The following is a 25,872-nucleotide window of genomic DNA, read 5'->3' on the forward strand; positions in this document are numbered from 1 at the left end:
CAAATAATAACAATACTGCGTAAGCACTAAATGTGTTGACAAAAAAAATATATTTGTGAATAATTAATAGTTCACTCGCATATGAACATAAGCAAACAAATAGCTAAATTATTTCCAGTAACAAATTCCCAGTAAATTCCACTAGTGAATTTACGGTATTTCAAAATAATATTGTTTTGGACACAAATAATAAAATAAATATCACCTATTGGGTTTAATACTTATGACTGGTATTTATAACTTGATCACTCTCACGTGATAATTAACTAAGACTTGATGAATCAAACTTAAATTACATATAATAATAATTCAAATTAACAATAATTAATAACTCCAATTAATAATAATTAATACGCAAATTAATAATAATTTACACTCAATATCCAGTTAAACAGTAAGTAATAACTCAAATTATTAATATTAATACGCAAATTAATAATACTTCATAATCAATATTCAAATAAATAATAATTAATAATTCAATTTAGGAATAATCAATACGCTAAATAATAATAATTCGTAAGCAATATTCCGTTGAATAATAATTAATAAATCAAATCAATAATGATTCATAAATAAAACTCAACTATTGAATAATTTCACTGACTGTACTCGTATTTACTGAGTATAACATTCACGCATTCCATCATATGCTTATGACTAGTTACTAATACTCAGAATTTACTATCTCTCTCGCGCTTAGGCTATATACAAATGATCACCAACTCGGGAACCAAAATTACACGCCAATGTATTAGCCAAAAAGTACTTACAGTTTACGTATTATTCAACTCCCTTGGTTGCACGCTAATACGGTAAATGTTATTTCCTTTATGTGAGTTATCAAAATGCTAAACTAATGCCAATGGGTTTATATTATCTACCAAAAATACCAAATGGCGACAAATTTATAATTAATTTAATGTAACAGAGCACCCACGCTACTCTTACAGAGACTATCCCACGTCTGACCATGGCAGCACGTGAATCTCACGCCGACACCTAGGCCGACGCCATTTTGTCGTATATCTCACTTCACCCCATAGAGCTATACAACCGTCGCATGTTATTTCTTTACAGTACCACCAACGTACTACATAACTGTGGCCGTGTCATTTATCAAGTTCCCGACGCTAAATGACCAATTGTATTTTCCCTAATTAATTCTTAATATTATTTACCGGTAAATCAACCAATGATTTATTCATAAACTAGTAGATTTATTTGTTATAAATAACTCTACAGATGCCAACTGTTGCGGTGGCGCGCATGCGCCAACCAATTCAAAATAATCATAAGCACATAAATGAAATTCGCAACTATTTTCCCCAGCGCTACAAAATCCAAATATATGCTCAAATTCATCAGTGAAATCTCCTGCTTCAAATACAATTTATACGTAAGAAATCGATAACATATTATTAACACAATAATTAAATAAAATCTTACATGCAAACAAACAATAATTATAATACAATGTCGGATGAGACGTGTGAGCAGCGTGTGCTGCCCTCTGTTGCCCACCGACCTGATGCGAGACTGCCGCGATATTAAAATATCGTGACAGCTGCATGCTCAAGCACGGAGAAATTATCATCGACGTCATGTTGATATCCATGGAATTGATGAATCTTGGCAAGCGGATTTGGTTGATATGATTGCATATGCTTCATCCAACAAACAACACAATTTCATATTGACAATTATAGATAACTTTTTAAAGTTTGCATCGGCAGTACCACTCAAGACTAAAAATTCTCAAAATGTTGCAAGTGCCATGAAATCTGTTCTGAAAAAAGGTCGAATTCCTAAGAATTGGAATGTGGATCAATGTAAAGAATTTTACAATAGTAATTTTAAAGCTCTAATGTAAGAGTACGGTATCAATTTGTACTCTACCTATAGCAATCTTAAAGCATCCATTTGCGAACGTTTCAACAGAACGTTAAAGAGTAAAATGTGGGTAAAATTAACTGTTCGTGGTACTTACAAGTGGATAGATAATTTGGATGATTCAGTAGTAACTTACAATGATACGAAACGAAGAAGTTTGAGGTTGATGACCAAATACAAACATGTGTTTGAGAAGGGATACGATCTTAATTGGACCAGTAAAATTTTTACTATTAAGGAGGTTAAGAATAACAATCCAACGACGTACGAACTTATCGATTACCAGGATAAACCAATTGACGGTGGTTTTTACGAAGAAGAACTCATCAAAGTTGAATATCTAGATATTTATCTAGTTGAAAAAATCATTCGTACTTGTGGCAAAAAGCTGTATGTTAAATGGTTAAAATTTGAGTAGTACACACAATAGTTGGATAAATAAAACAGATCTGTAATAATTTAAAAAAAAATTTTTTATTAATAAAAAATTAATTAAAAAAAAAATTTTTTTTGTTTTTTTTTAAACATGTCACGTAACGATTCAAATCATTTAATTTTGTTTAGTTATAAGTTAAATATTTAGATTAGATATTTAAATTTGAGTCGTTACGTGGGCATTCCGCCATTTCGCCGATGGAGACGGCAGTCCGTGCACAGTGCTGGCGCATGCGCGTGGCGTATGAGAGAGCACGTGTGCGAATTAATTTTATTTTATGATTTAAAAATACAAACAATTGATTTTTGTAAATTTTAAGTATTTGTTTATGATTTAGAAACAGTTGGGATCTATAATCCAGTGTAATATTATGCCCCAACATTTGTTTAACATATTATTTCATTTAAACTTGTCATCCGACTAAGGATGTCAGTTGTGGTTTGGAGAAAAATTGACCGCCGGGTAAAAGTAAATCAATATCTTGGCAATATTGCCAACGTCAATTGTACGATTTTGAATAATTATTATTTGATTTATGGGATAGAGTAAAAATAAGTAGATGGTATGAATAAATAGTTCACATATTTAAGTAATTACTCATGTATCATTCAGATGTCCAGAAATTATCTTTATATTTTATATTTTAATTAAAAACTAGGCCCAGGGCTGATAAAAATAATCATAATAGTAATTAAGGACAACGGTGGCGCCAGGTGGGCGACGACCAACAGGTGGAGGTTGGGGTAATGAAATTAGAAAGATAGGGCTAGCATTGTGTGTGGACGCTGTTTTATTTGTACAACCGTGCATTTATTATTTATTTTGGAAAAATAAGAGAATAGTTATTGAAGTTCACCGGGTGAATTAACTGATATATATTTGTTTCAAGCCATATTATTTTGGTTCCTGGAGATTATTAATTTTGAGTAAGTACTTTAAATTTCTTTCACGGCATATATTTTTCACGTGATAACCTCCCCCGGTAGTTGTTGGTCGCCGCGGCGAGGGAAATTAATTTGTTCATAATTGATTACTAAATGATACATGATTTATATTATAAATAATTGTCGTTTATTATTGTTAGATATTTCGTTTACTATTGTTTAATGCGCCATAAAAATGTAAGTAGAGAGCAACGCTTGATTCAGAGTTAAAAACATGTTGTATGTGTGAGCGGGTACATGTGTGAGTGATCATTGTAAATATTATATTTAGCGCGCGTGTGTGTGTGTGTGTGTGTGCATGTGTGCGTGTGTCTGTGCGTACGCGAGTGCGTGCATGTGTGTGTGTGTGTGTGTGAGGGAATGTAAATATTGTATATATGTTTATAACGTATACCTAGCTAAAATTTCGCGACGGAGACGCGGAACAGCCTAATATAGCGTATACGGTCACCCACGCGTGATCTCAAAACAATAATAAATAATAATTTACGATATTAAATGATGATAAATACCGAGATCAATTTAAAATAAAATAATAGAGTCAAAATATAAATAATAATTAAATGTTGTCGTGCCTGGACCAGCTCCTCAGGCTGGGTTAATGCACGCAGGCGCCAGACCGTTTATTCAAACGGAAAAAAGTTATTCAGGGGGAAAACTTACGAGAGAAAGATCCGAGCAAGCAGCCTGTGGCGCAGTGGATTAACACTCGAGCGACACAGTAAAAATTAAATAAATGTTGAACAATTGTAGATAAATCATAATTGTAGATAAGTCATCAAACGTGATTGTTTCGAGTGTGCAGCTTTTCACACCTTTGGCCCGTTTCGTCTCGTTCTCACCTTGAGTTTTGAAGGCATAGAGCTTGGCACGCAGACCAGAAAATTCAGTCATGATCTTGCCATCATTTTCGTCTTTCATTATACTCAGAACTTTCTTATTGGCCTCAGGTATGTTATAAGCATTGATCTCAGGATAATCTGAGGTATCGAAAAGTTCAATATCATGTTTGATGACTTCATAGATGTTAGGAGCAGTGAAGTGACAAAGTAGGCTGTCGGTGTCAGTGTAGAAAAGCTTCGCTTGATCCAGAATAAAATTGGTTATGATGTAATTGTAATGAAGGTCATATACAATAATTTAAGATAAATTGATAATAGAATAACCAACGTATATGGGTTTATTGAATTGAATCTTGACACGACTCGTTTCAATAAGCGCCATGTCTTCATTAAAGACAGTGCAGCTGTGAAAGTTTGGTTTTGCAATTAAAGATCTTGCACCCCATCGTCCATCCCACTTTCTCACCAATTTGACAGCCGTATGGTTTCGAACATTCTCTATGATGTTACTGAATACAGCATTATTCATTAGTTTGTAGAAGTTTTTCTCAAATTCATTTGCAGATTTTTCACGGCACTTGATATTTAAATCTATATATGGCTTCAACCATGAAAATTGATCGAATTCCAAGACTCTGCGTACTTATTTTACACTCATACCTCATTCTATGCACTGTTTTAAGTTGCAATAATGAATACCGTACTTTTCTTTGTCATACAATCTTGTAGCTAGTTTGCTGCATGTACCTTTTGGTGGGAAAAAAGTGTTCAGGACAAAGGGGCAAGTCTTTGTGTTGTTCGTGTAGGTGTTTTGGATACTCGAAATTCACTTCTAAGATGTAACCCTTGGGAACGTCATCGGGATTATTAAAAATGAAATCTAATGATGCATCAACCCATTTAAACAAGCAGTTGGTAGGCACTGACTCATCGCAGCCCCATATAAATTATTTACATCAAAATACATGATGTAGGAATTTTCTCGCACGGGATTGTATTCGTTAACCATGAATGGCTTATTGGCACGAGCATATCGATTGGAACATTGTGCCACTCCGCCTCTAACACCTTTTTCGAAAAAAAAGAGCATCGAGGGATCTGACAATAAGTCTAAAGAAACATCAGTGGAATAGTGTAGGGGGTCTAAATTGTATGTTTGTTCACAACTCTTTCGAAAGTTTTGAAAAATGTCACTGTTACGATCGGAGAGAGTGAAGGCGACGGGCGAAGGGTTATTATTAATTAATTATTTAGTAAAACTACCCACAATATTTATTCTATTATTCAACCAAGGAGCCTAATAGGACCGTCACGTGGCTAGTGTGAGAATGTTTAATATTTGGCAAGTTTGATTACTAAATAAGTCTATTTCGTACCGAGCGGAAGTACGATAGACAATCCCGATCGTTGACCTGCGTGGCTTTAGGGTAGGTCAGGGATTTTAAAAAGAGAGGAAAGCAGGTAGGTGAATATGGGCCCTCGAGAAGTCCCTGTTCCCTTACGTCTGTCTCTTTCTGTACCCGCTGACTTAGGAATGTTAGAGTAAGAGGTATAAATAAGAGAAAGATGATTTTTAAAAAAAAGAAGAATCTGTATATTCTTATTGAAATTATAATGTTGTTTTACATGTGTGTACTAGAATTAAACAAATATAATTAACTTACCACTCAGCTTGAGGTGGTTTATAATCTCGCTGATCACACTCTCTCACAATTCACCAGTTTGAATTTATGATCGCGGTATTGTTTTTGTTACATTTGCTGGGACCCTGCCCGTGGCTTAGGGATTTTACTTAGCGGAATTTGATGCACCTTTCGGACTCGGAGCTACTGGGGTGCCAAGCGGATACACTTCCCTATCTGTCGAGTACGAGTATGAATATTCGATTTTATTTAGGATTTTGATCTAAGAGTCTGGATTCCTAGGCTATAGACCGTCACGAGACCAATGATCCTGGTGAGTCGAATCGGCCGCGATTTTTGCAAGATTAAAATCTAGGTATTTGGCCAAGGAGCCCGATTGCCTAGGCGGTGGACAGTCACGTGGACAACGATTAAGATTTTATCTCTGATTCGCGGTACAAGTCGGACTTGGGCCGATAGAACTAATCGGAGATTTTGAACTTATAGAACTTCGGAGCGAGAACCGACAGAGATTACCTGGCGAGTGGCTCGAGATCTGACAGAGGTTAGTTCTGATTAGCGATTGACTGCCTTCGTTAGGTTTTCGGCAGTTTATATACTCTAGTTTTGATGGGAAAGTCATGTGTTTTCTGATGCAATCGTTGAGTCCAGCTCATCATTTTCGACAAACAAATGACTAAGTACGCAGTTCCGGGTATAGCTTTCTAGAAATTTAGAAAAGTCCATATATGGAAATTGGATGATATCGTTTTTGTAAACAACAAAGGATGTGTAAGTGCTCTAATACAATACGGATGATCACGTACATAGGTCCGAGTTTAGTCATATCATTAGAACATACGCGGCGATTTTGAAATATGGAAATTGGATGGTCGTAAAATTTTTATGACCGTTGAGTTAATGAGAGGTCCGGTGCACACGTGCAGGTGTCCCGCTGAGTCGCAGCTATACATATTTTTGGGTACTAAGCCCGTACACACGCATACACATTCTCTTGTGAATGTATCGTAAATAGATGTACGCAGGTAATGTGGATGCAGGATGAGTATACAGCTAGATGACGTAGTTGGGTTTGAGAATGGGCTTTGCCCTTTTAATGGAGAGAGAGTGAGACAGGTATATTGTCTTATCTATCGATCTTTGTCTATTCTTACTCATCGTGCATGCACTTACATAGGTACCTGCAAAAGGTGAGAGGATCTTAATACGAAGATTTTGGGTGCGGCTAGTATACTTTTTTATAAAAGAAAAAGGAATAATGTTATTTCAGAAGTTAAATCGCAATTCGTATGTATCAATCGTTACATCAGCTAAACGCAGTAAGTACGTTTTTAAATACATGTCAGAATATTCACCTAACGTCTTAATTCTAAATGTATTACACACTCTTTCCGCGTGTTTGTAATCATCATTAGAAACATCGGAATAGTTAATTTAGAGAAAAAGTGTTTTTTTGCTAGTACTTTAGTATAATTTAATTTGTCCCAACTGTCTACATACTCATATGGAACAATTCCTTTCCGTTTGACTGATTCATCAATACTCTTGCGAGTAATAACTTTGTCAGCATCATAGAGATAAGAACTGAAGCGGAAAAACATTTAGCTACTGACTCGATAAGAAAATGTGAATCATACCCGGAAAGATTATGGAATACAGTTGGAATGTTATGAGACTGCTAATAAAGGATGTTACATTTCACATAAGCCGGTCCACGATGTTTGCCTGTAAAATGACAGTAGTCTCAGCAATTGTCAGTCTCAGCAAGGTATTTATTACAAATGTGACATTTTTGAGATGTATTATATTCGAAATTTTCCTGCTCTGTGAGTGGATGCATTTTTACAGGTGACTTAATCAAATTATGGGCTGAAATAGCTAATGATTTTAACCTGGACATAAACCAATCGATACATTTATCACTACGATTACACTCATATCTAGACAAGGTATCATTGTAAGCACAATGTACGTTAAAACCTACACTGTGGGGTATGTGTTCTTCAGATTCATCGGCTTTTAGTATTAATATGCATTTGATATCAGCATAGACTACGAATGGCACATCTTCCTGATATTTGAAATTTTTTCATTTTAATTTATCATTAACCGGCAGCTCGACCCGTATGAAAAAAATCTATACTTTTATTTTATATACGAAAATATATAATTATATAAAACGGCAAAAATTTATGCATGTTTGAATATAATGTTAATATAACTTGAAAGTATATTTTTTCGTATAACATAAGCTATAAAAGAAAATATATATTTTATTATCATATAATTAATTGACAATAATTAACTTCATAATTTAAGATTTTTAATGCAGAATAAATTGAGAGTGTTGCTCTATCGATATAGTGGTGTCATAGTTTGAAATATCGAAGTACGTGAAAGATTATGGTTATGTCATTTTCGATCGTAAATAACTTAATAAACTACAGTTTTTGTCAATTGCTTTTGCGTAAAAAATAATAGTCATCAGAATTGACGAATATCGATTTCATGTCAGAACTATTTTTAAAAATATTCGTATGCAAAAAATTTTGTTCAGAAAATTGTTCACTAAAGATTTTTAGAATATACGATATAACTATGACTCCAAGGACGGATGTATTCAAATATGAAAACTTATGTCATAATTCGATAATTTATTTGCTTTTTCGACATTTCTCTATAATCTCAGTGTCAATACGTTACATTGCATTCAATTTTACAAAAAACAATACTTTATGGTAATAGTTATTTTAGAAAATTTGCATGGAAATATTTTGCAACATTATGTAATAAAGTTATAAACATGAATTTTTCTATTCACTCAGTAGTTTGTTGTTACTATCATATTGTATCTTTTGGTCTGTTCGGATTCTCCACTCGGCGCACTGAAGCGCTTGCATATACCCGAAAAATTTAAATTCATAATTAAATTTAATTAGTAGAAAATAAGTGAATTACCAATAAAAAAAAATGTACTAATCATCAGTGTAGTATTAAATAAAACTTTCATCCGAAGATATACCCACTAGAAATTTTAAGAATAGAACATACGACGATAACTTAAAAGACAAAGTGACCGATTATAATGCAACTCGTGTAATTGTTTAAAGAAATTCCTTAATTATTTTCGTTTTTTTATCTCAATCCTAGCGTTAGATCGTTGCATTTTATTAAACCTGACATAAAAATGAAGTTCGTAGTTTCATTCGTAGAGAACCTTGATGGCATGAAAATGTTATTTCACTTGTTGATTATTCAACTCAAAAAAATCACATAATAAAATGTTCTATAGTAATGATCATAAAATCGCTTTGAATTAGTTTTTTTTCGGACATATTCTATGATTTATAGTTTGCTATATAGCTATTGTGATCCAAAAACTGTGAGAATTCGTAAATTTTGCATTTAATCACAAGTTTTTGGTTATTTATCGAATTAATACTCAACTAATTATTCAATATATATTTGACTCTAACGACTGATAGCTAAAATGTTACATCTATCATACGTAAGGAATAAAATTACCTTTGAGAATATCGATTAAAAGCGTATTATTTCATGAGAGAAAATGCCAGAGCGTAAGTTGATTACGTTTATAGTTTTTGACTCATATAAATATTTAAAAAATTAGATATTATTTATTCTTAACAATTTTAATAATAAGATGACGACATTGCATTGAGTTTCATGATTTAAATAAAATTTCTGGGTCATTTTAAATTCCCTGCGAATAGTAAAAAAATTATAAAATTCCATCAAAACTTGAAAATTTTTATTCCACATTACTGCTAATTCTTGTTGATTACAAACTACCTCTGTAAAATTATGAATTTATTTTGTTTGGTGTATTTCCGTAATTTTCACCTTTCCATTATAAAAATTAAAGGTTTCTAGAAAATTCGGACAGTTCTTTGTTTTTACACCAATTTTTAACAATCGAATTTTCTTCCGAGTTCAACGTTTTTTGGTCTTAGAAAGCTAGATTATTTTCACGATAATATCCAATGCATATAAGCGTGTGTATATTAGTTGTTTCAGATGCACATGTACTTAATTAAAGTGAATTTATTTTACCAATAATGATAATTTACTTTACTCAAGAAAATATGTTATTGCTACTATATGATTAACATATTTACTTGAATCAAGTTATATTTGCTTACAACTAAAACCTATTTTTCTCAGTGTAATCTTTCATAAAATTCTTGTCAAAACATAAATTATATTGCGTTAATAGTCGAAATTGTTATCATTTTACTTATATTTAATAGTTGGGAAAAGATTATCAAATATGAATACTATCAATAAATAATAATATTAAAACGATTATAATGTATAAATATTATAAATAAAAACACGATATTATATTAGAACATTTATCTTTTCTTAAGAAACAAACTATTATTGTAATTTTTTAAAGCTCGCAATTCACATCATTATAAAAGATATCTTATAAGCTCATTGATACATTAAACAAAATAGAAACGAAATTTAGTTTCATGACAATATCCTTAAGTTTGTATTATTGCTTTGGTAAATTGAGATAACGAAAAAATTTTAATTGTGATGTGACTATAGTTATGTAGATCATAAAATATCATTTATTATATAGTTAAAATTAAAATCTTTTTCTTTGTAATATAACTCTGTTACAATTTTGATGTTAATAAATTCTAACATCACGTACAGAAGTTATTCGTAACACACTTCAATAAATTATAGCCCAGCTATCATCGTTAACTTGAAAAATATTAAATGATTTAACACAAATAACAAAACACAAATACATTAATTAAAATTGAATGTTTTTAACGTTATTATAATATTATGATTGCACAAAAAAGAAAATAAATCAATTCTGAGTAACGTTATATCACTGTGTTTTTGTGTGATAAAAGTAACTAATATAATTAAGTTATGTCATATGAATATTGATTGAAACGTAAATTTTAGAGTCTCATAACAATCTTATAACGATTAAATATATTTTATCGGAAGCATCTATTTTGTCAATCGACATTTTTTAACGTAACATTGACGACAAGAATCAAATCGTTATTTTGATTTATATAATTCTTAGGTTCAAATTTAGTGCAATTAATGATAATAATAATTTAGAGAAATAGTTTTATACTTTCATACTACTATTTTGATAGTATCTCATACATTGAAAATAAATAACTTTTATACCATCTCGTAGAAATTAGTGCGACAAAAACTTATCTAATAAATCTACGTATTTTTTGGACTCCTTTTTCATCTAAGCTGTTTTCATTACTCTAAATTTGATAGAAAAAAATATAACAAACAATTGAAATAAAAATTTTTATAAATTAATAGCACTTATTTATCTTGGCAGTATCAATGTTAGCTAAATTATATTATTCTATTCTAAGAATTATTATTTATTTTTTTGAGAAACAAAAAAAAATGGAAATGATTCGAAATAATATTTCCTAACTCTGAAGCTTCATTTTTTTTTAACTTGAGTAATTTTTGTTATACTTTCATCTTAAAGTATAGCAATTGTTATAAACAAAAAAAAAAAAAAAAAACAAAAACAAAAATCTCAATTTGTGAAAAATTTTTCACTAATAAAATTATCTTCTTCGAGTTTCAAAATACTACTAAGTAAATTATTAGTAACATCTGTAAGTACTTTCTCTTCATAGAATTTTATAAAAACACAAAAATACTCAAAGTTTATGATCAGCGCCTGAAATATTTGAAAACTTTTCCCCGTAAATAGTAAGACTAATTTTGTAAGTTAGAGACTAGAAATAGATAATTGTAATACTTGGAAGTCTGTAAGATTTTATGCTCATTCCATTAGTCATAAATTTATATATAATACTTTTTTTTTTTTAACTAAAACCTCAATAAGATGAAAATAATTTTTAGTAAGATTTTTATTGACTAAAGTAACTTAAGAGACCTAGTACCCGATCAGGGAGCTAGTACTTGATCACTCATATATTTATAGACTTATAATTACTAAATTTTACTGAATATCGATGTACATTAATGGAGTTATCGAGTACTAGTTCCCTGATCGGGTCCTAGGTTTTTTAACTTACGACTATTAAATATTATAATGGATCAAATAACTATCTTAATTTCTATATATAGAAATTAGGATAGTCATTTGTACATGTACACTGAAGTAATAAAAGTAGTACAGAGCAAAAAAGTACTCTTACAGAAAGAATATGTCTTGATTCAGAAGTTGAATCAAATGGTAATAATGATTTTCATTGACTTTAATTCTAAAATGTTGTAAAGCTAATGGAAAATGACTTCTTTACAAGAAAAAAAACTGAAAAATAGAAATATGTATGTGTTTACAATTAAGATTGTTTTTCAAAATTAAGTTTAGGGAAATAATACATTAAATTAATAATCATGAATTTATGAGTTCTCTGAATCAAAAATAATCCCTCACATTAATAATTGTACTATTTAGTATGAGTACAAGTATTCACTAATTAATGACGGATCGAAGATTTATAAGTTTAATAATCTCATAAGCTTGAAATGCAAATGCAACTTATCTTTTCAATTCAATGTGCGTTACTAACCAAGTTAATAAATAATAATCCTTACTGAACTTTCAATTATTAAAATAGTAATTATTTTTAATAGTAAAATAGTAATTATTTTTAGTATATGTATTATAGCTTCTAGAATTACAGAAAACTTTCTGTTTTATGAATTTTCAGTCATAACTTAAGAGATCCAATCTTATTCATTAAGACAAAAAAGCTAATTATAATTAAATTTTAATTTTAACTATTCAACAAGTGTCAATAGTCTGTGATATTTATGAAATTATGATTCCATTTTTTTAAGTTTTTTGTAGTAGTTACAAAACCAAGTTCTACTTGCTGGTATTTCACGGTTTTTCAAACTTGGTTCAATCGCACGTACTTTTTCCATCTCTTTTTCACTTGGATAGGTACGGTTTTGTAGTTTATCATTAAAATGTTTACGTAACGCAGTTATTTCAGGTATCGTCCGGATTTTTCTTCGCATTGGAATGCTTATGGAACAATCTAAATCTAAATAAAAGAAATTGAGAAGCTAAATTAATTAAATGGAATTAAATAAATTAAATAAAATTAATTAAATAATTTTATAAGCAAAATATTTATGGCAAATCGGTGAAGTCTAATAAATCTCAACTGGAGAGTAATACCTGCATCACTTTGAACTTCTTCTGATATTTGAGATTCACGCATACAGTCTTTTTTTGATGACTCCTCAACTTCAGAATTTGAATCTGATTTATCAGTAGATTCAATATCAGGTAAATTATTATTTGCACCACATGCCTTTTCTAAAACTTGTGGCAATTCACATATTTCTTCAGCAACGTTCATTAAATGATAACAATTTTGATAGATGCCCATATTATGTCCCAAATGGTTTGCTAATTTAGTGCGGTCTAGATTTGCAATATTATGATTTACAAAATAAGTAGCTATATGCTTTCGCAGCTTCGTCGAGCGTAAATCACTTGGAACATCAGCACCACATTGAGAAGAAAATTGTCGTAATAGTGTACAAGCTTGCATGTATTTATATTTGTCTGATACGAATCCGGGCGAGCCAAAAAGAAATGGATTTTCTGAGTGTATGCCAGCTTTACTTCGATTTTCAACTAACAAATTTATTGATTCAAATATTTTTTCGTCTAAAAGCACAGAAACTTCTCTCCCTTTCTAACCTCTTATAGAAAATCTCACATATTTTTTACTAAATTCTCGAGCTTGAGCTGATAAATTTTTTAATATATCTTTGTGAGTGTCTTCACTCAGACCATCGTAGTTTTTGAAATCTTCTAACAGTACTCTTTCAGTTTCACCGGGTCTCCGTCTATTGAATAGTTCTACACGAATAAGTGTGGTTGCTGCTAACATCTTGTAATCTTCAATAGAAAATTCATTTTTTAAAGCGTCATAGGATTGAGATTGTAATTTTATTAAATAATCCATAAGCTTATTAATATCGTCAGTAGATGGTAAACTTATTTTTTTTTTCCTTTTCTGTTTTAACTAGGCTTCTAAAACATTTCTATTAACAATGTAAGAAAATTTTTTAGCAATAACATCTAAAAAAGACTTTACATTTTCATTTTTATCTTTTGTAGTATCCATTATGTTTTCACATACTAAAAATTCTCCAAGTTGTTTTAAAAGGGTTCCACATGTCGATGCAACAGAAGGTGCTCTTACTTCAGAATTTTTACAGCTGATTCCTGCAAGAGCATTTATTGCTCTGATGCAAGTTTCAACATTAATCGGATTAAATAAAGTTTCCATGTCGGAAACTTGGGGCTTTGTATCTTTAGCTGCATTATTTTTTTGTAAGTCATCATTTTCAATTTTTTTAATTGTAACTAATTATCTTCCCAGCATGCGCAGTCTATTTCTTATCAGTTCATCATTCTGTGCATCTTTATACTTCTCACATAAAATATTTCCAAATTTTACCAATAATGAATCATATTTTATTGTTTGAGAAATCTCATCATCATGCATACTAACAAGTAGAGCTCGAAGCTGCGGGCTTATATTAGGGTGTAAGTTATTCTCATATAACTTCGACAATTTCCTAAAAACTCGATGATTTTTTCCATTCTGACCAGTACAATATTTACAATGCGCTGCAAGTGTTTTCACGCTAATCGAAGCTTGGCAATTCCCACGAATAGCAAAATCTGAGGGATCCTTCACGACTCTTTTTTTTTGGACGTCTCACAACTATATATTCTTTTTGTTTGTTTTTGTTATTTTCAGGGGATGTGGAGCTGTCCTCTTCCTCGTGACTTTTTAAGTTCTGATTATGCTCATGATCTTCTCTCGATCTAATTTTTGCAATTAATGATTTTCTGATTGGATCTTTTGGTTTATAAGAAAAAAATGCTTTTACTTCTTTCTGATCTTTATGATGTAATTCTAAATGTCGAGCAATTTTTAAATCTAATTTTCCACAATAAAGACAGGCATGACGTTTTGCGCCGGAAACTGAGTTTGCTACATAAATTTCTGGTGGTGTACTTTCTGATGATTGACCCGCTTTAGGAATAGGTAAGAAAACGTCGAAACTTTTTGATATAAGTTTTTTTCGATAGTCACTGTTTCGTTTAGTATTTCTTTATTTTTATTATTTTCAGGTGTTGCTTGTGAATTTCCAGCGTTTTCAGATAAAACATTCGAATTTTCACTATCGGATGGATTATTTTTTTCAAATACATAGTCTGGGTCCGAGCCTACAAATAATAACACTATAAAAAACACAATATTTACTGCGTTTATTCAGTAATGTCATACGTAATTTTTTTTATTTACAAGAAATAATTAAATTACTAATATTATTCAATTTACCATCATCTTCTGATTCGGCTTCTTGCATTAGTTGTGTGGTGGCTTTCAATTTACTTACAACGTTTTGAAAATGATTTGAATTAACTTGTGATTGATTTCTTTCCAACTTTTGCTCTGACACATTTAATGATTTATGTTGGGGTTCGTCTAATCCGTTCAAATTTACTTCTGATGCATCAGAATTAGTTTTTACACTATGTGTTTCAAAGTCTTCTTCAGCAGATTATAAATAATGAACTTGTTCATCAGATAAATCAAAAATCTTGGAGTTTAGGATCATTCTATCGTTAAATATTACAAACATTATGATTATTTTCTATGATTGGTCAATAATTAATTACACTTAAAAAACCGTACCTATGGTAAATTTCTTGATCTAACTGTGACTCTTCTATTACATCTATGAAAAATAAATGATTGAATGCAATTAAAAATATGATTAAGAGAATAATCTGCAATAATAATTTAATTTAAGAAAAGTTTGTTAGCATATAAATTTGTCGTTGGTACTTTACAGAGAAAAATTGAAAGTTAAAAAAAAACCAAACAGAAAAAAATGATTATTAATTTTCGCAAAATTAACTCTTGTACTGACATTTATATTTTACTTTAATACATTTAATAATTTTCCGATATTTCCAGATGTCTGAATGCGTGTATAAATTTTTTGTTTACTATATTTTACGAATACTATATACAAATACTATAGTTCCTGATGAAAAGAATCGATTCATAACAATTCAAAAAGATTTAATTTTAATACTATACTTGTGAAATTAGGGGTCACTTGAATTTCATTTCTGATAATCGACAAAAAAGTAATTTTCATTCGTTTGATAAATAATTTTCAAAACAAATAATAATTGAATGATCCTCAAAATTTAATCACGCTTCATACTATAATGCATTGTTTCAATCATATAAGAATATTTCAGTTAATTCAGATGTTTGTGATATGATTAATTTTAGTAATGATTTTTTATCAATTTTATTTTAAGAACTCATTAGCTATCGATCTTATGTGTCTAAAAATTATCATTTCGTAACTTGGATAAATTTTTTCTTGAAACGAAGTCTTAGTAGGATTCATTTGATCATACATCAAATAGAATTTAAGATTAGCGATTCCAAGCATCAATATTTTATATTTTTAGTTGACATTTAAAAAAGAAACCAGCAATCTTAACAGAGATGAAAATGGAGAAAATATTTACTATTATTTTACCTAGAAAATTATCAATTATCAATCCTTCTGTAAGGTTGTTAGTAATATCTTTCATATTATTCATACAAGGATCGTTTGGTGAAGACATTTTATCTAGTAGATTTACATTAGCTTTTTTTTCAAACAATCATTTGTTCTAATTTTATCCACATTTAACGTTTCTAAAATTTGTTGACTTTGGTCATCATTTATTGGTCGGTATTTATAGCTGTTTTTGTCAAAGATTGTACAGGAGAAACTGATAACGTTTGTCCTTTCGATATATCTGAATTATTCACCGATTTTAAAATTGAATCATCAACAGTGGATGTGTTTGGTGTGCTTGATATGAAATTTTTATTAACATGTGATAAATTTAGTTTAAAGTTTAACATTCTGTCTTCTATTACTCGGATTTTTTTGGAACTAAGCTAGGGTAGCATACAATCTGATGACATCCTTTTCAAAGTAACCTTAGGTATACCATCTGCAAGGTTTTCTTTAATTTCATTCAATAATTGTGAATCATTTACAATAAAATAAAATGAATTGTTAACATTCGAAGTAATTTTGTTAAAGTATATATTATTTATGTATTTTTTCTTTGATATAAATAACCTATAACGTAAAGTGTTATTAACATTAATTTTAAAATGAAGTTATTGGATGTTAGAAATATTTAGTAATCTGGTTATAAGTCACAAGAGAAACAGAATACCGTTAGAACATTCCAGAATTTCGTGAGTCTCATGTTGCATAGAATTTTCAATTTCCTTTTTATTATTGGTTTTCCATTCCTTTTTGGTGCATATGCGGAACTTAAATTCAGATTCTCGTATCAGAGTATACATTTTCACATTTATAATTTTTCACTCATCAATTTAATCATTGTACAGAAAATTAAATATTTTTAATGTCTGAGGTTCCACGCCATCAGAACGGGTAGCATCAAAATGGCGGTTCGCACGTCTAATATTGCAAACTTGAATCCTCAGGCTTTATTGAGAACTTTAACAGGCCCAGTATGAAGTAACTTACTGTTAGTATGTATTTCTCTAAATCATCCATCAATGCCACTGCTTGGTAAAGTCAAATTCCAACTAGTGCTCACCCACTAAGTGCATACTTTTTTTTATTTCTCTAGCTACCAGGAATTTTCTTAAGTACATAATATCGTTTGAACAAAACTTTGATGCCACGAATATTTGACGCTAACTTGTTATCAGTTTGAAATTTTTGCTCTTCAAGTTTTTTTTTTAAGTTCCTATCATTTGAATGTAGTTTTTGTTCTTCAATCTGTTTCACATAATTTTCTTGCAACACTTTTTGTCAATTTACACTCCTATAATAGTTGTAGACTTACAGAAGTATATGTTTCCACGTGGCCAAATGTTAAATTTAAGCTGATAAAACAATAACAATTGAAATGATAAGATTTAATTTTGCATTCCAAATAGTTAGCTTTTTGAAAGCAAAAGGTATGCCTAATATTTAAGAGCGGTTTTCAGAGACTCTGCTGGTGAGAACAGATCCTCTTAGCTAACTATCAAAATGAGTTACCCATAAAGTTAAAAATATCTATTTATCGACGGAACGAAACACAATGTACTATTGACATCTCTGACCATATCACAGAAGTAACTTTGCGAATCAAGAGGATAAATGAGATTACTTTTACTACAAATTATCGTTACAAAATTAGTAAAGGAAAAAAGTAATAAAATATGGGAATAGATTTGAAAAAAAAAAAAAAACCTAGGGATGTAACTATCATTCCAGATTGCACTTCCTTTTTATGGAGTTCTGAAATTATAAGCTAGATTTCCGCAGAGGTTGTTACAGAACTTTTTTGAATTTGAAAACTTCAAAAATAAAAATAAATAATTTCTAAATTCAACATCTGATATGTTTCAAGATATATTTCAAGTATTTCATTTGGATTTTGAGCCAGCATCGATATTTAGTTTCCTAAAAACTGCCGGTGAATTTTAAGTTTAAATATTTGAAAAAAATAAATTTTCAAATTCAGTCACTGAAATTTTCAAAAATTGATGACGAGTATTTCTTATGGATTTTGAGCCAGCATCTATTTCTAGTTTCCTAGAAACTGCTGGCCAATTTCCAATGCAAATATTTACTAATAAAAAATGATAATTTTTAAATTTATTACTCGATAATCTTTGAAATTAAATCAAATTTTTAATTTGGATTTTGAACCAGCATTGGTTTTTAAACTCCTAAAAACTGCTGGCCAATTTCGAATGTTAATATTTAAAAATTTTAAAAAATAATTTTCGAATTTAGTACCTGATATTTTTCTAAATTAAATCAAGTATTTAATTTGAATTCTGAGACATCATCGACTTTTAGTTTCCTAAAAACTGTTCGCAAATTTTATATTAATTCAGATGTAGTCTGATATTTTAGGAAATTAATTACAAGTATTCATTTAGAGTCAAACCAGCTTTGATTCTTAGTTTCCTAAAAACTGCTGGCTGATTTTATATTTTAATATTCCCAAAAGAATAATAATCAGTTTCAAATTCAGTCACCTATATTATGTAAAATTAATTCCATAAGTATTTAATTTCAATTTTGGGCCAGCATCGATTCTTAGTTTCCTAAAAACTGTTGGCTAATTAAAAAATTGAATGTTTTAAAAATTAATAAAATTATTCTCTGATTTAATCTCTTATATTTTTCAAAATTTATTACAAAATAATAAGATTTTCAATTAGCCAGTAGTTTTCAGGAAACAAATAGTCGATGGTGGTTACAAATCAAAATTCAAAAATTGTAGTTAATTTAAAAAAATATCAAACTGTATTTGAATACGAATTATTTTTATTCTTAAAATTTTCAGTGTGAAATTCGCGGGCAGTTTTCCAGAAACTAAAAGTCGATGATGGCTTAGAATTTAAATAAAATACTTGATTTAATTTCGAAAAATGTCAGGTACTAAATTTGAAAATTATTTCTTGTTTTTTTTTAATACTGAAAATTTATGATTAGCCAGCAGTTTTTATGAAACTAAAAATAGATGCTGGCTCGATATTTAAATAAAATACTTATAATTAATTGTAAATAACATTAGAGATTGAATTTGAAAATTTATTGGCTAATTTTGAATCTGAATATTTAAAAAAAAATGATGTTTAAATTCAGTCACTAATATTATTTAAAATTAATTACAAGTATTTAAGTTTGGTTTTTAACCAGCATCAATTTTGACTTGTCGAAAAACCACGTATATTAAATTAAAATCTTTAAAAAATAAACGAAACAATTTTCAGATTCTGTCTGATATTTTCTAAAATTAATTACAAGTTTTAAATTTTGATTTTATACCAGCATCAATTCTTAGTTCCCTACGAACCGCTGGTAAATTTTGAATTCGAATATTTATTAAAAAATAAATTTTCAAATCCCGCCAATTAATTATCAAAATGCGACCCAAGTATTTAATTTTAGGTTCAAGCCAGCATCTGTTTTAAGTTCTGTGAAAACTGCTGGCTGATGGTGAATAGAAAGATTTTAAAAATAAAAAAACTACTTTCAAATTCAACATTTGATATTTTCGTAATTAATTTCAAAATATTACGATTCAAAATTAGCCGGCAATTTTTAGGAAACTGAAAGTAAATGCTGGTTCAAAATTTAAATAAACTACTTAAAATCAATTTTGAAAGATGTCAGACTGGATTTGAAAATTTATTGGTTAAATCATTAAATATAAATCATAATATTTTGCTAAGAAAAAAAAATTTTTTTAATTCAGTCTTTTATTTTACTTCGAATTAATGCCAAGAATTTTATTTGGATTACAAGCCAGCATCAATTTTGGTTTTCCTATGAACTGCTGGCTAATATTAGATTAAAATATTTTAGAAAAAACAAAATAAATTTCTGATTCAGGATACGATATGTTGTTAAATTGATTACAATTGTTTAATTTTGATTTTGAAACAGCGTCGATTCTTGATTTCGCAAAGGCTGTTGACAATTTTCAACTTTCATAATTAAAAAAAAAAAAAAATTCCGATTTAGTCTCTGATTTTTTTTAAAATAAACTTGGCGTTTGTGTGAGCATCGATTTTTAGATTCTTACAAACTGTTGGCAAATTTCTGATTTAGATAAATTGAAAGAACAAAAAAATTGATTTCGAATTAATCAACTGATATTTTTCAAAATAAATGCCAAGTATATAAATTGGATTCTAAGCCAGCAATGATTTTTAGTTTCCTAAAAACTGCTGGCAAATTTTAAATGTTAATATATGAAAATTAGGAAAAAATTATTTCTGAATTTATGACATGATATTCATATCAATTAAATCGAGTATTTGATTTGGAAATTGAACCAGCACTCGTTTTTAGTCTCCTAAAAACTGCTGGCGAATTTCCAATTAAAATATTTAAATAATAAAAATAAACAATTTTTAAATTTAGTCTCTTCTAATTTTTCGAATAAATTCCAAGTATTTAATTTGGAAATTGAACCAGCATTCGTTTTTAGTAGCCTAAAAACTGCTGGCGAATGTCAAATGTCAATAGTCAAAATTAAAAATTAATAGTTTTTAGAATTAGTCTCTGATAAATTACAAAATCTTTTCCAAGTATTGATTTCTGTATTTCAGCCAGGATCAATTTTTAGTTTCCTAAAAACTCTTAGTAGATAAACAGGGATGTTTCCTCTCCCACAACAGGGATTTGCAATACCATCATGGATAAGTGGATGTTGGGGTAATCTTCCATACCGACAGTCGAGGTAGGGGGTGCTAGTAGCGCTTTCTGTTGATCTTCTATACCGGCACCCGAGAAAGAGCGCTAGTAGCATTTTTTTAGTCGATTTGGTGGGGAGTGGGCCTAAGGGAAGGGGGATGTGGGATTGAGAAGGCGGTATGAAATTGATATTGCAGGTTTGAGGCTTAGATTATGGGGTGGGGGTATGGGATTGATATGGTTAATGAATAAGGATGTATAGGGCGTTGGAGTGGGGGTATTTTTTAAATTCAGGTGGGAAAATGACGTATGCTATTATCAAATTGTTTAAATGTTTTAAGATTAAACTTTAAAATATGTGGTAGGATGAGGGGCGGGGGTATTTTTATAACAAATAACGTGTTTTTCACTTATTAACGTATGTTTTACCTTATCTTATCTTCAACAAGTTTCACTTTTCTGTTTATAACAAATGAATCATTTGTTTTCTGAAAATTTACACTTTTATCTGATATTTATCTATTTTTCTTCCATTTTTCCACCAAAATCGTAGTGGGGATTGTATTATAAAACCTCTATTCATCCAACAGGTTTGTACATTATACGTCTTAGTGTGTGCGTAAAGTTAGTGGTTAAATGTGTTTAACTGAATCGTTTTCTATCTGTGCTTATGGCTAAGTTCAGTGATCTGATTTTTGAGTTATTTGTTCGACATCCATATATTTTGGATTGGATTCGAGCTCAAACTACATTTCGAGATGCAATTCATAAAATTGATTGCTTAATAGAATGAGTAAATCTCATAAGAAAATTGGAAAAGTTGGAAAATCGCATGATCAATAAATAAATAAACAATGGAGCTGATAATCGACTTTGTTGGGTTTGAAATGCCGGATTGCACATTTGTTGTAAAGGAGCTGTGTCTTATTGATATAAACAATACCAAATATACCAATGGATTATATCATAGCCAGTATTGGCTATTTCAACCACCCATGGAATATATAAATTCTACGGTTATTCGTGAAAGTGAAGACGAAAACGGTGATCGACACGGAATTATGTGGGATACAGGCGATACACCATATGACTCATTTAATCTTATAATGACCGAATTAATAAAAAAAGTGCTCTACTTTTATGTCCAAGGAGCACAGGCGAGGGAGACTTAAAAGGATATGCGATTTTGCGGTTCCAATCATTGATCTACAATTGATGCGACATTTTTCATTCGATTGCTTAGAAGAACTCAACAAACCGCGATGTTTGCATCGTACCAAACACACAAAAAGAGGTCATTTCGCATGTGCATTTCGTACAACACAACAACTCAAGCACTGGTTTTTGAAGTATTGGGGTGTTGGAAAATCCTATGAAAAGTCTGTTCAACTATTTTAACAACTAACTGATTTGAGGAAAATGAATGTCACCGACATAGCATGTCTTGATGATTTGTTCATTTGACGTTTTGCAAAATCACAAATTAAATTTTTATGGGATACACTTCCAGGGCATTTAAAATATAATGAAAAATGAATGGACTATTCATTTTGCATCAAACATAACCCACTATCAGCTTCGAGCCATGAAATTCCAGGAATATGGCTTTATCCATTAAAAAAATATTGTACTACATGCAAAAACATGAAAGATAATTATTGAAAATCAATTAATATGTAAACTCTACATGTATGTAGATTTTAAAACTACTTATACTAATTAAAAATAATGTAGATTAAAAGGTATGATATCAATAAAAACACAATAACTATAATTAAAGTGAGTTTTATTTCTTTAATCTTCCTCCTCCTCCTCCTCAATACAATATATGTTTTCAGTTAATTTTCTTACAGTACTACTTAATGGATTAAATTCAATTATACGAGCATGTAAAATAAGACAATATGCAGATGTTTGATCCGGAAACTGTTCATCAGATTCAAACTCAAGACGAATATCAACTGGTCCATATTTAATAGATTCATTTTGTTTCGAACAGTCGATAATATAGAGTGGCGCTTCTTGTAAATATTCAGTTTTTGTCAATAATGGTTTCGATTCTTTATTATAGTATGACGTTTGAAAATTAGTATACATATCATATATTAAAGCATACCGATTACGACTAATGTTTAGATTTAAATTTCCATATGGATAACTTTGAGAATTAAGAAATAGCTTAACATCTCTCATATTACAATGATCGAGTTGACTGGCGTTTTTGGTTACAACATTTGTTTTAGCAGTTTGAAATCCTAGGATCACATATCGTGGCTTTTCCAATTGAGTCGAAGTCTTGATTGGCCAAACATGTTTCGTTGTTCGAGGGAGTAGTAGGTATCCATACAATTGCCATGTGCCAAAGCTTATTGATTTAGCTGAATCATTAGCAATAAAGTTGAGTGCTTGAATTTTTTGCTTGTCCGACATTGTGACGTATGGGACATTCCATTCTATTTTATTGAGAAGAACTTTCACTATTCCAGCGTTATCACCAGCGGCAGCAGGTGTATGTATATATGTATTAACATCAGAATTTGATCTTATAAGAATCAATTCATGTTTAGCATTTATGATAATACGATTATAATCTTCAGCAAATCCAAGTGTGTAACTTAGTGGTACAGAAATGTTGAAATATCCATTGTCATTAATTGATTTACTGTCATTACTGATCAACCATCCAGCATTCTCCATTAAATTGAGTTGCCCAGGACTCAAAGATATATAATTTTTCATGATACTTGTAAGACCCACATTTTTACATCTATCAATTTTAACAGCATTTAATTCATAGCGTATTTCTTCAAACATATGGCAAATAGCCATATTGACTAAGTTCATAGTTGCACCTGCGCCGGTACCATCTTCTTTTACAAATCTTCCACAAATGTGCAGAGAACTTTTGCTTGGTAGGATGCATAAGTCTTGATGTTGAATACTGATTCTAATTTCATCACTATTGTTAAATGTTGATGATGCATAAGGTTGATGTGAATGAATCTTATAGTGAGAAATTGATTCATCAAATATGATTGGTTTCTGAATGTCTAAGATTTCCGCCATGGTAATATAATGCAGCACAGATTAACTTTTCTTATTTTTCCAATCTTCCACGTAATTTTAATCCGAGACTTTTGAGGAATTCCACGTTCTGAGGTGTTAGCACTCTGATAGGAGCACGATGACTGATGGGCTTCAGACATGATGATCCACTTCTATAGCTGCTACCAAACTTTTTATCAAATACAATTTCCATTATTTCACTGATTTTATATGCAATCTTATTGTAATCGTTTCACCACGAAAATTCACTAAATTCCCATCTTGATCAACAATGCGCAGCTGAAGATTGTGTATTGACTGTACTGCGACTGGTAAGTAAATGATGTGAGATGGGACTTCAATGATCTAATATCCGGGTGCAACACTTGGGAAAAACTCATGAACTGTGTGAACTTTATGGTTATTCATATATGCACCATTAGTAATATTGCACTCAACTCGCAGTGCATTGATTTTGAGGATCTTTATTGGTAAATCAGATTTGTGTATAAGGTTCGGTTCAAGTCGACGATTTCCAAATCCCAATAATGATGCGATTGAATCTTTCGGTTCAAAATTTACAATTCGATTACATTTAATTTCACTTTGTAATTCATTGTTATTTGCTTTGATACTGAATTCTACATCCTCAGGTAATTCCTTCATTAAATACTTTTCAATGTCACGTAGTTCATAACTTCCGATTGGTATTGTTATAACTTTATCTGCCGCCTTTCTATTTACGCTGGATAAATAGAACTTATTACAACCTTTATCAATATTAGGTATAGAATTGAATGTTAACAATTCCACAAGTCCCAGTACATAAATTTTTTCTGGTGATAATTCAATTGGTGGAAAATATTGAGCTTCCAAAGTGGAGGTAGCTCCAGATAGTGTTAGCGTCAACGAATCAGCCATGACTAACACATATCAATCAAACCACAACATTTATAGTTGATTATTGAGGAATTTCAAACACAAATATCCACATATAACGGTATCATAATCTTGATACTTCTGATGATTATATTAACGCTACAAACATCGAGATATTTCATGAGATCATTTGGTGGTTGGAGGTTACCAAAGCTGTCATAATAGATGGCATCATTGCCATTCTTCTTGTATGCAACCCAATGAGTTCCACGGCCATTTTTATCATCGAGATTTATGATTGCTGATTTTTTTTTCCACGGACCAGACTTTGGTAAATTATTTCTCATGAAAACACCTCGGAAATATGGAATTTTTAAATCTTTTGCATACTCGATTAAATCGAAATTGGTGAGAGCTCGATGAGGTAGCGTTACATGTTTTTTGGTGGGGGGTTCAAATATAATCCCATTCCAGTCTTGTACAGTGACAAGTATAACCCTTTACCCAGGGCTATAGCTTCCATTGTTGAATTATGCCGTTTAGTCTCCTCCAATTCACGTTCAGCAGTCTTAGCAGCATTTACATCTTTAGCGATACCAGCAGCACCCTCAGCTAATGCACCAGTAGCGCTTAAGCCAGCAAGAATTGGTATGAAAAATGGTAACAATCCACCCACTTTTAGTGATGGTATTGGTAATATACGTGATAATCGTGTATTTTTTTTCCCACCAACCATCTTTACAGGTTCACGAGCACCCCGTAATGCCGACTTAAACGGTGAAATGACTACACCTTCATTCATAGTTTTTTTAGCTGATTTTATAATTTGCCTGATAGGAACAAGTTTTTTTGTTTTCTTTAATGTCTTCGTTTTCTTT

General features: G+C 30.5%; 2 protein-coding genes across 2 annotated transcripts; one reads left to right on the forward strand and one right to left on the reverse strand.

The window, feature by feature from the left end:
- Positions 1-1,957: 1,957 nt before the first annotated feature.
- LOC103575243 (uncharacterized) lies at positions 1,958-2,311 on the forward strand. The gene has a single exon (XM_008554948.1). The coding sequence runs from the start codon at positions 1,958-1,960 to the stop codon at positions 2,309-2,311; it is 354 nt and encodes a 117-aa protein (XP_008553170.1).
- A 20,465-nt stretch (positions 2,312-22,776) lies between these two features.
- On the reverse strand, positions 22,777-24,136 carry LOC103572838 (uncharacterized). The gene is made up of 2 exons (XM_008551623.3): positions 22,922-24,136; positions 22,777-22,785 (listed from the first exon to the last, which is right to left on the reverse strand). Exons 1-2 carry the CDS (start codon positions 24,134-24,136, stop codon positions 22,777-22,779), a joined length of 1,224 nt encoding a protein of 407 aa, XP_008549845.3.
- Positions 24,137-25,872: the final 1,736 nt, after the last annotated feature.

The sequence above is a fragment of the Microplitis demolitor genome, chromosome 6 (genome assembly GCF_026212275.2).
Source record: "Microplitis demolitor isolate Queensland-Clemson2020A chromosome 6, iyMicDemo2.1a, whole genome shotgun sequence".
NCBI lineage: Eukaryota > Metazoa > Arthropoda > Insecta > Hymenoptera > Braconidae > Microplitis > Microplitis demolitor.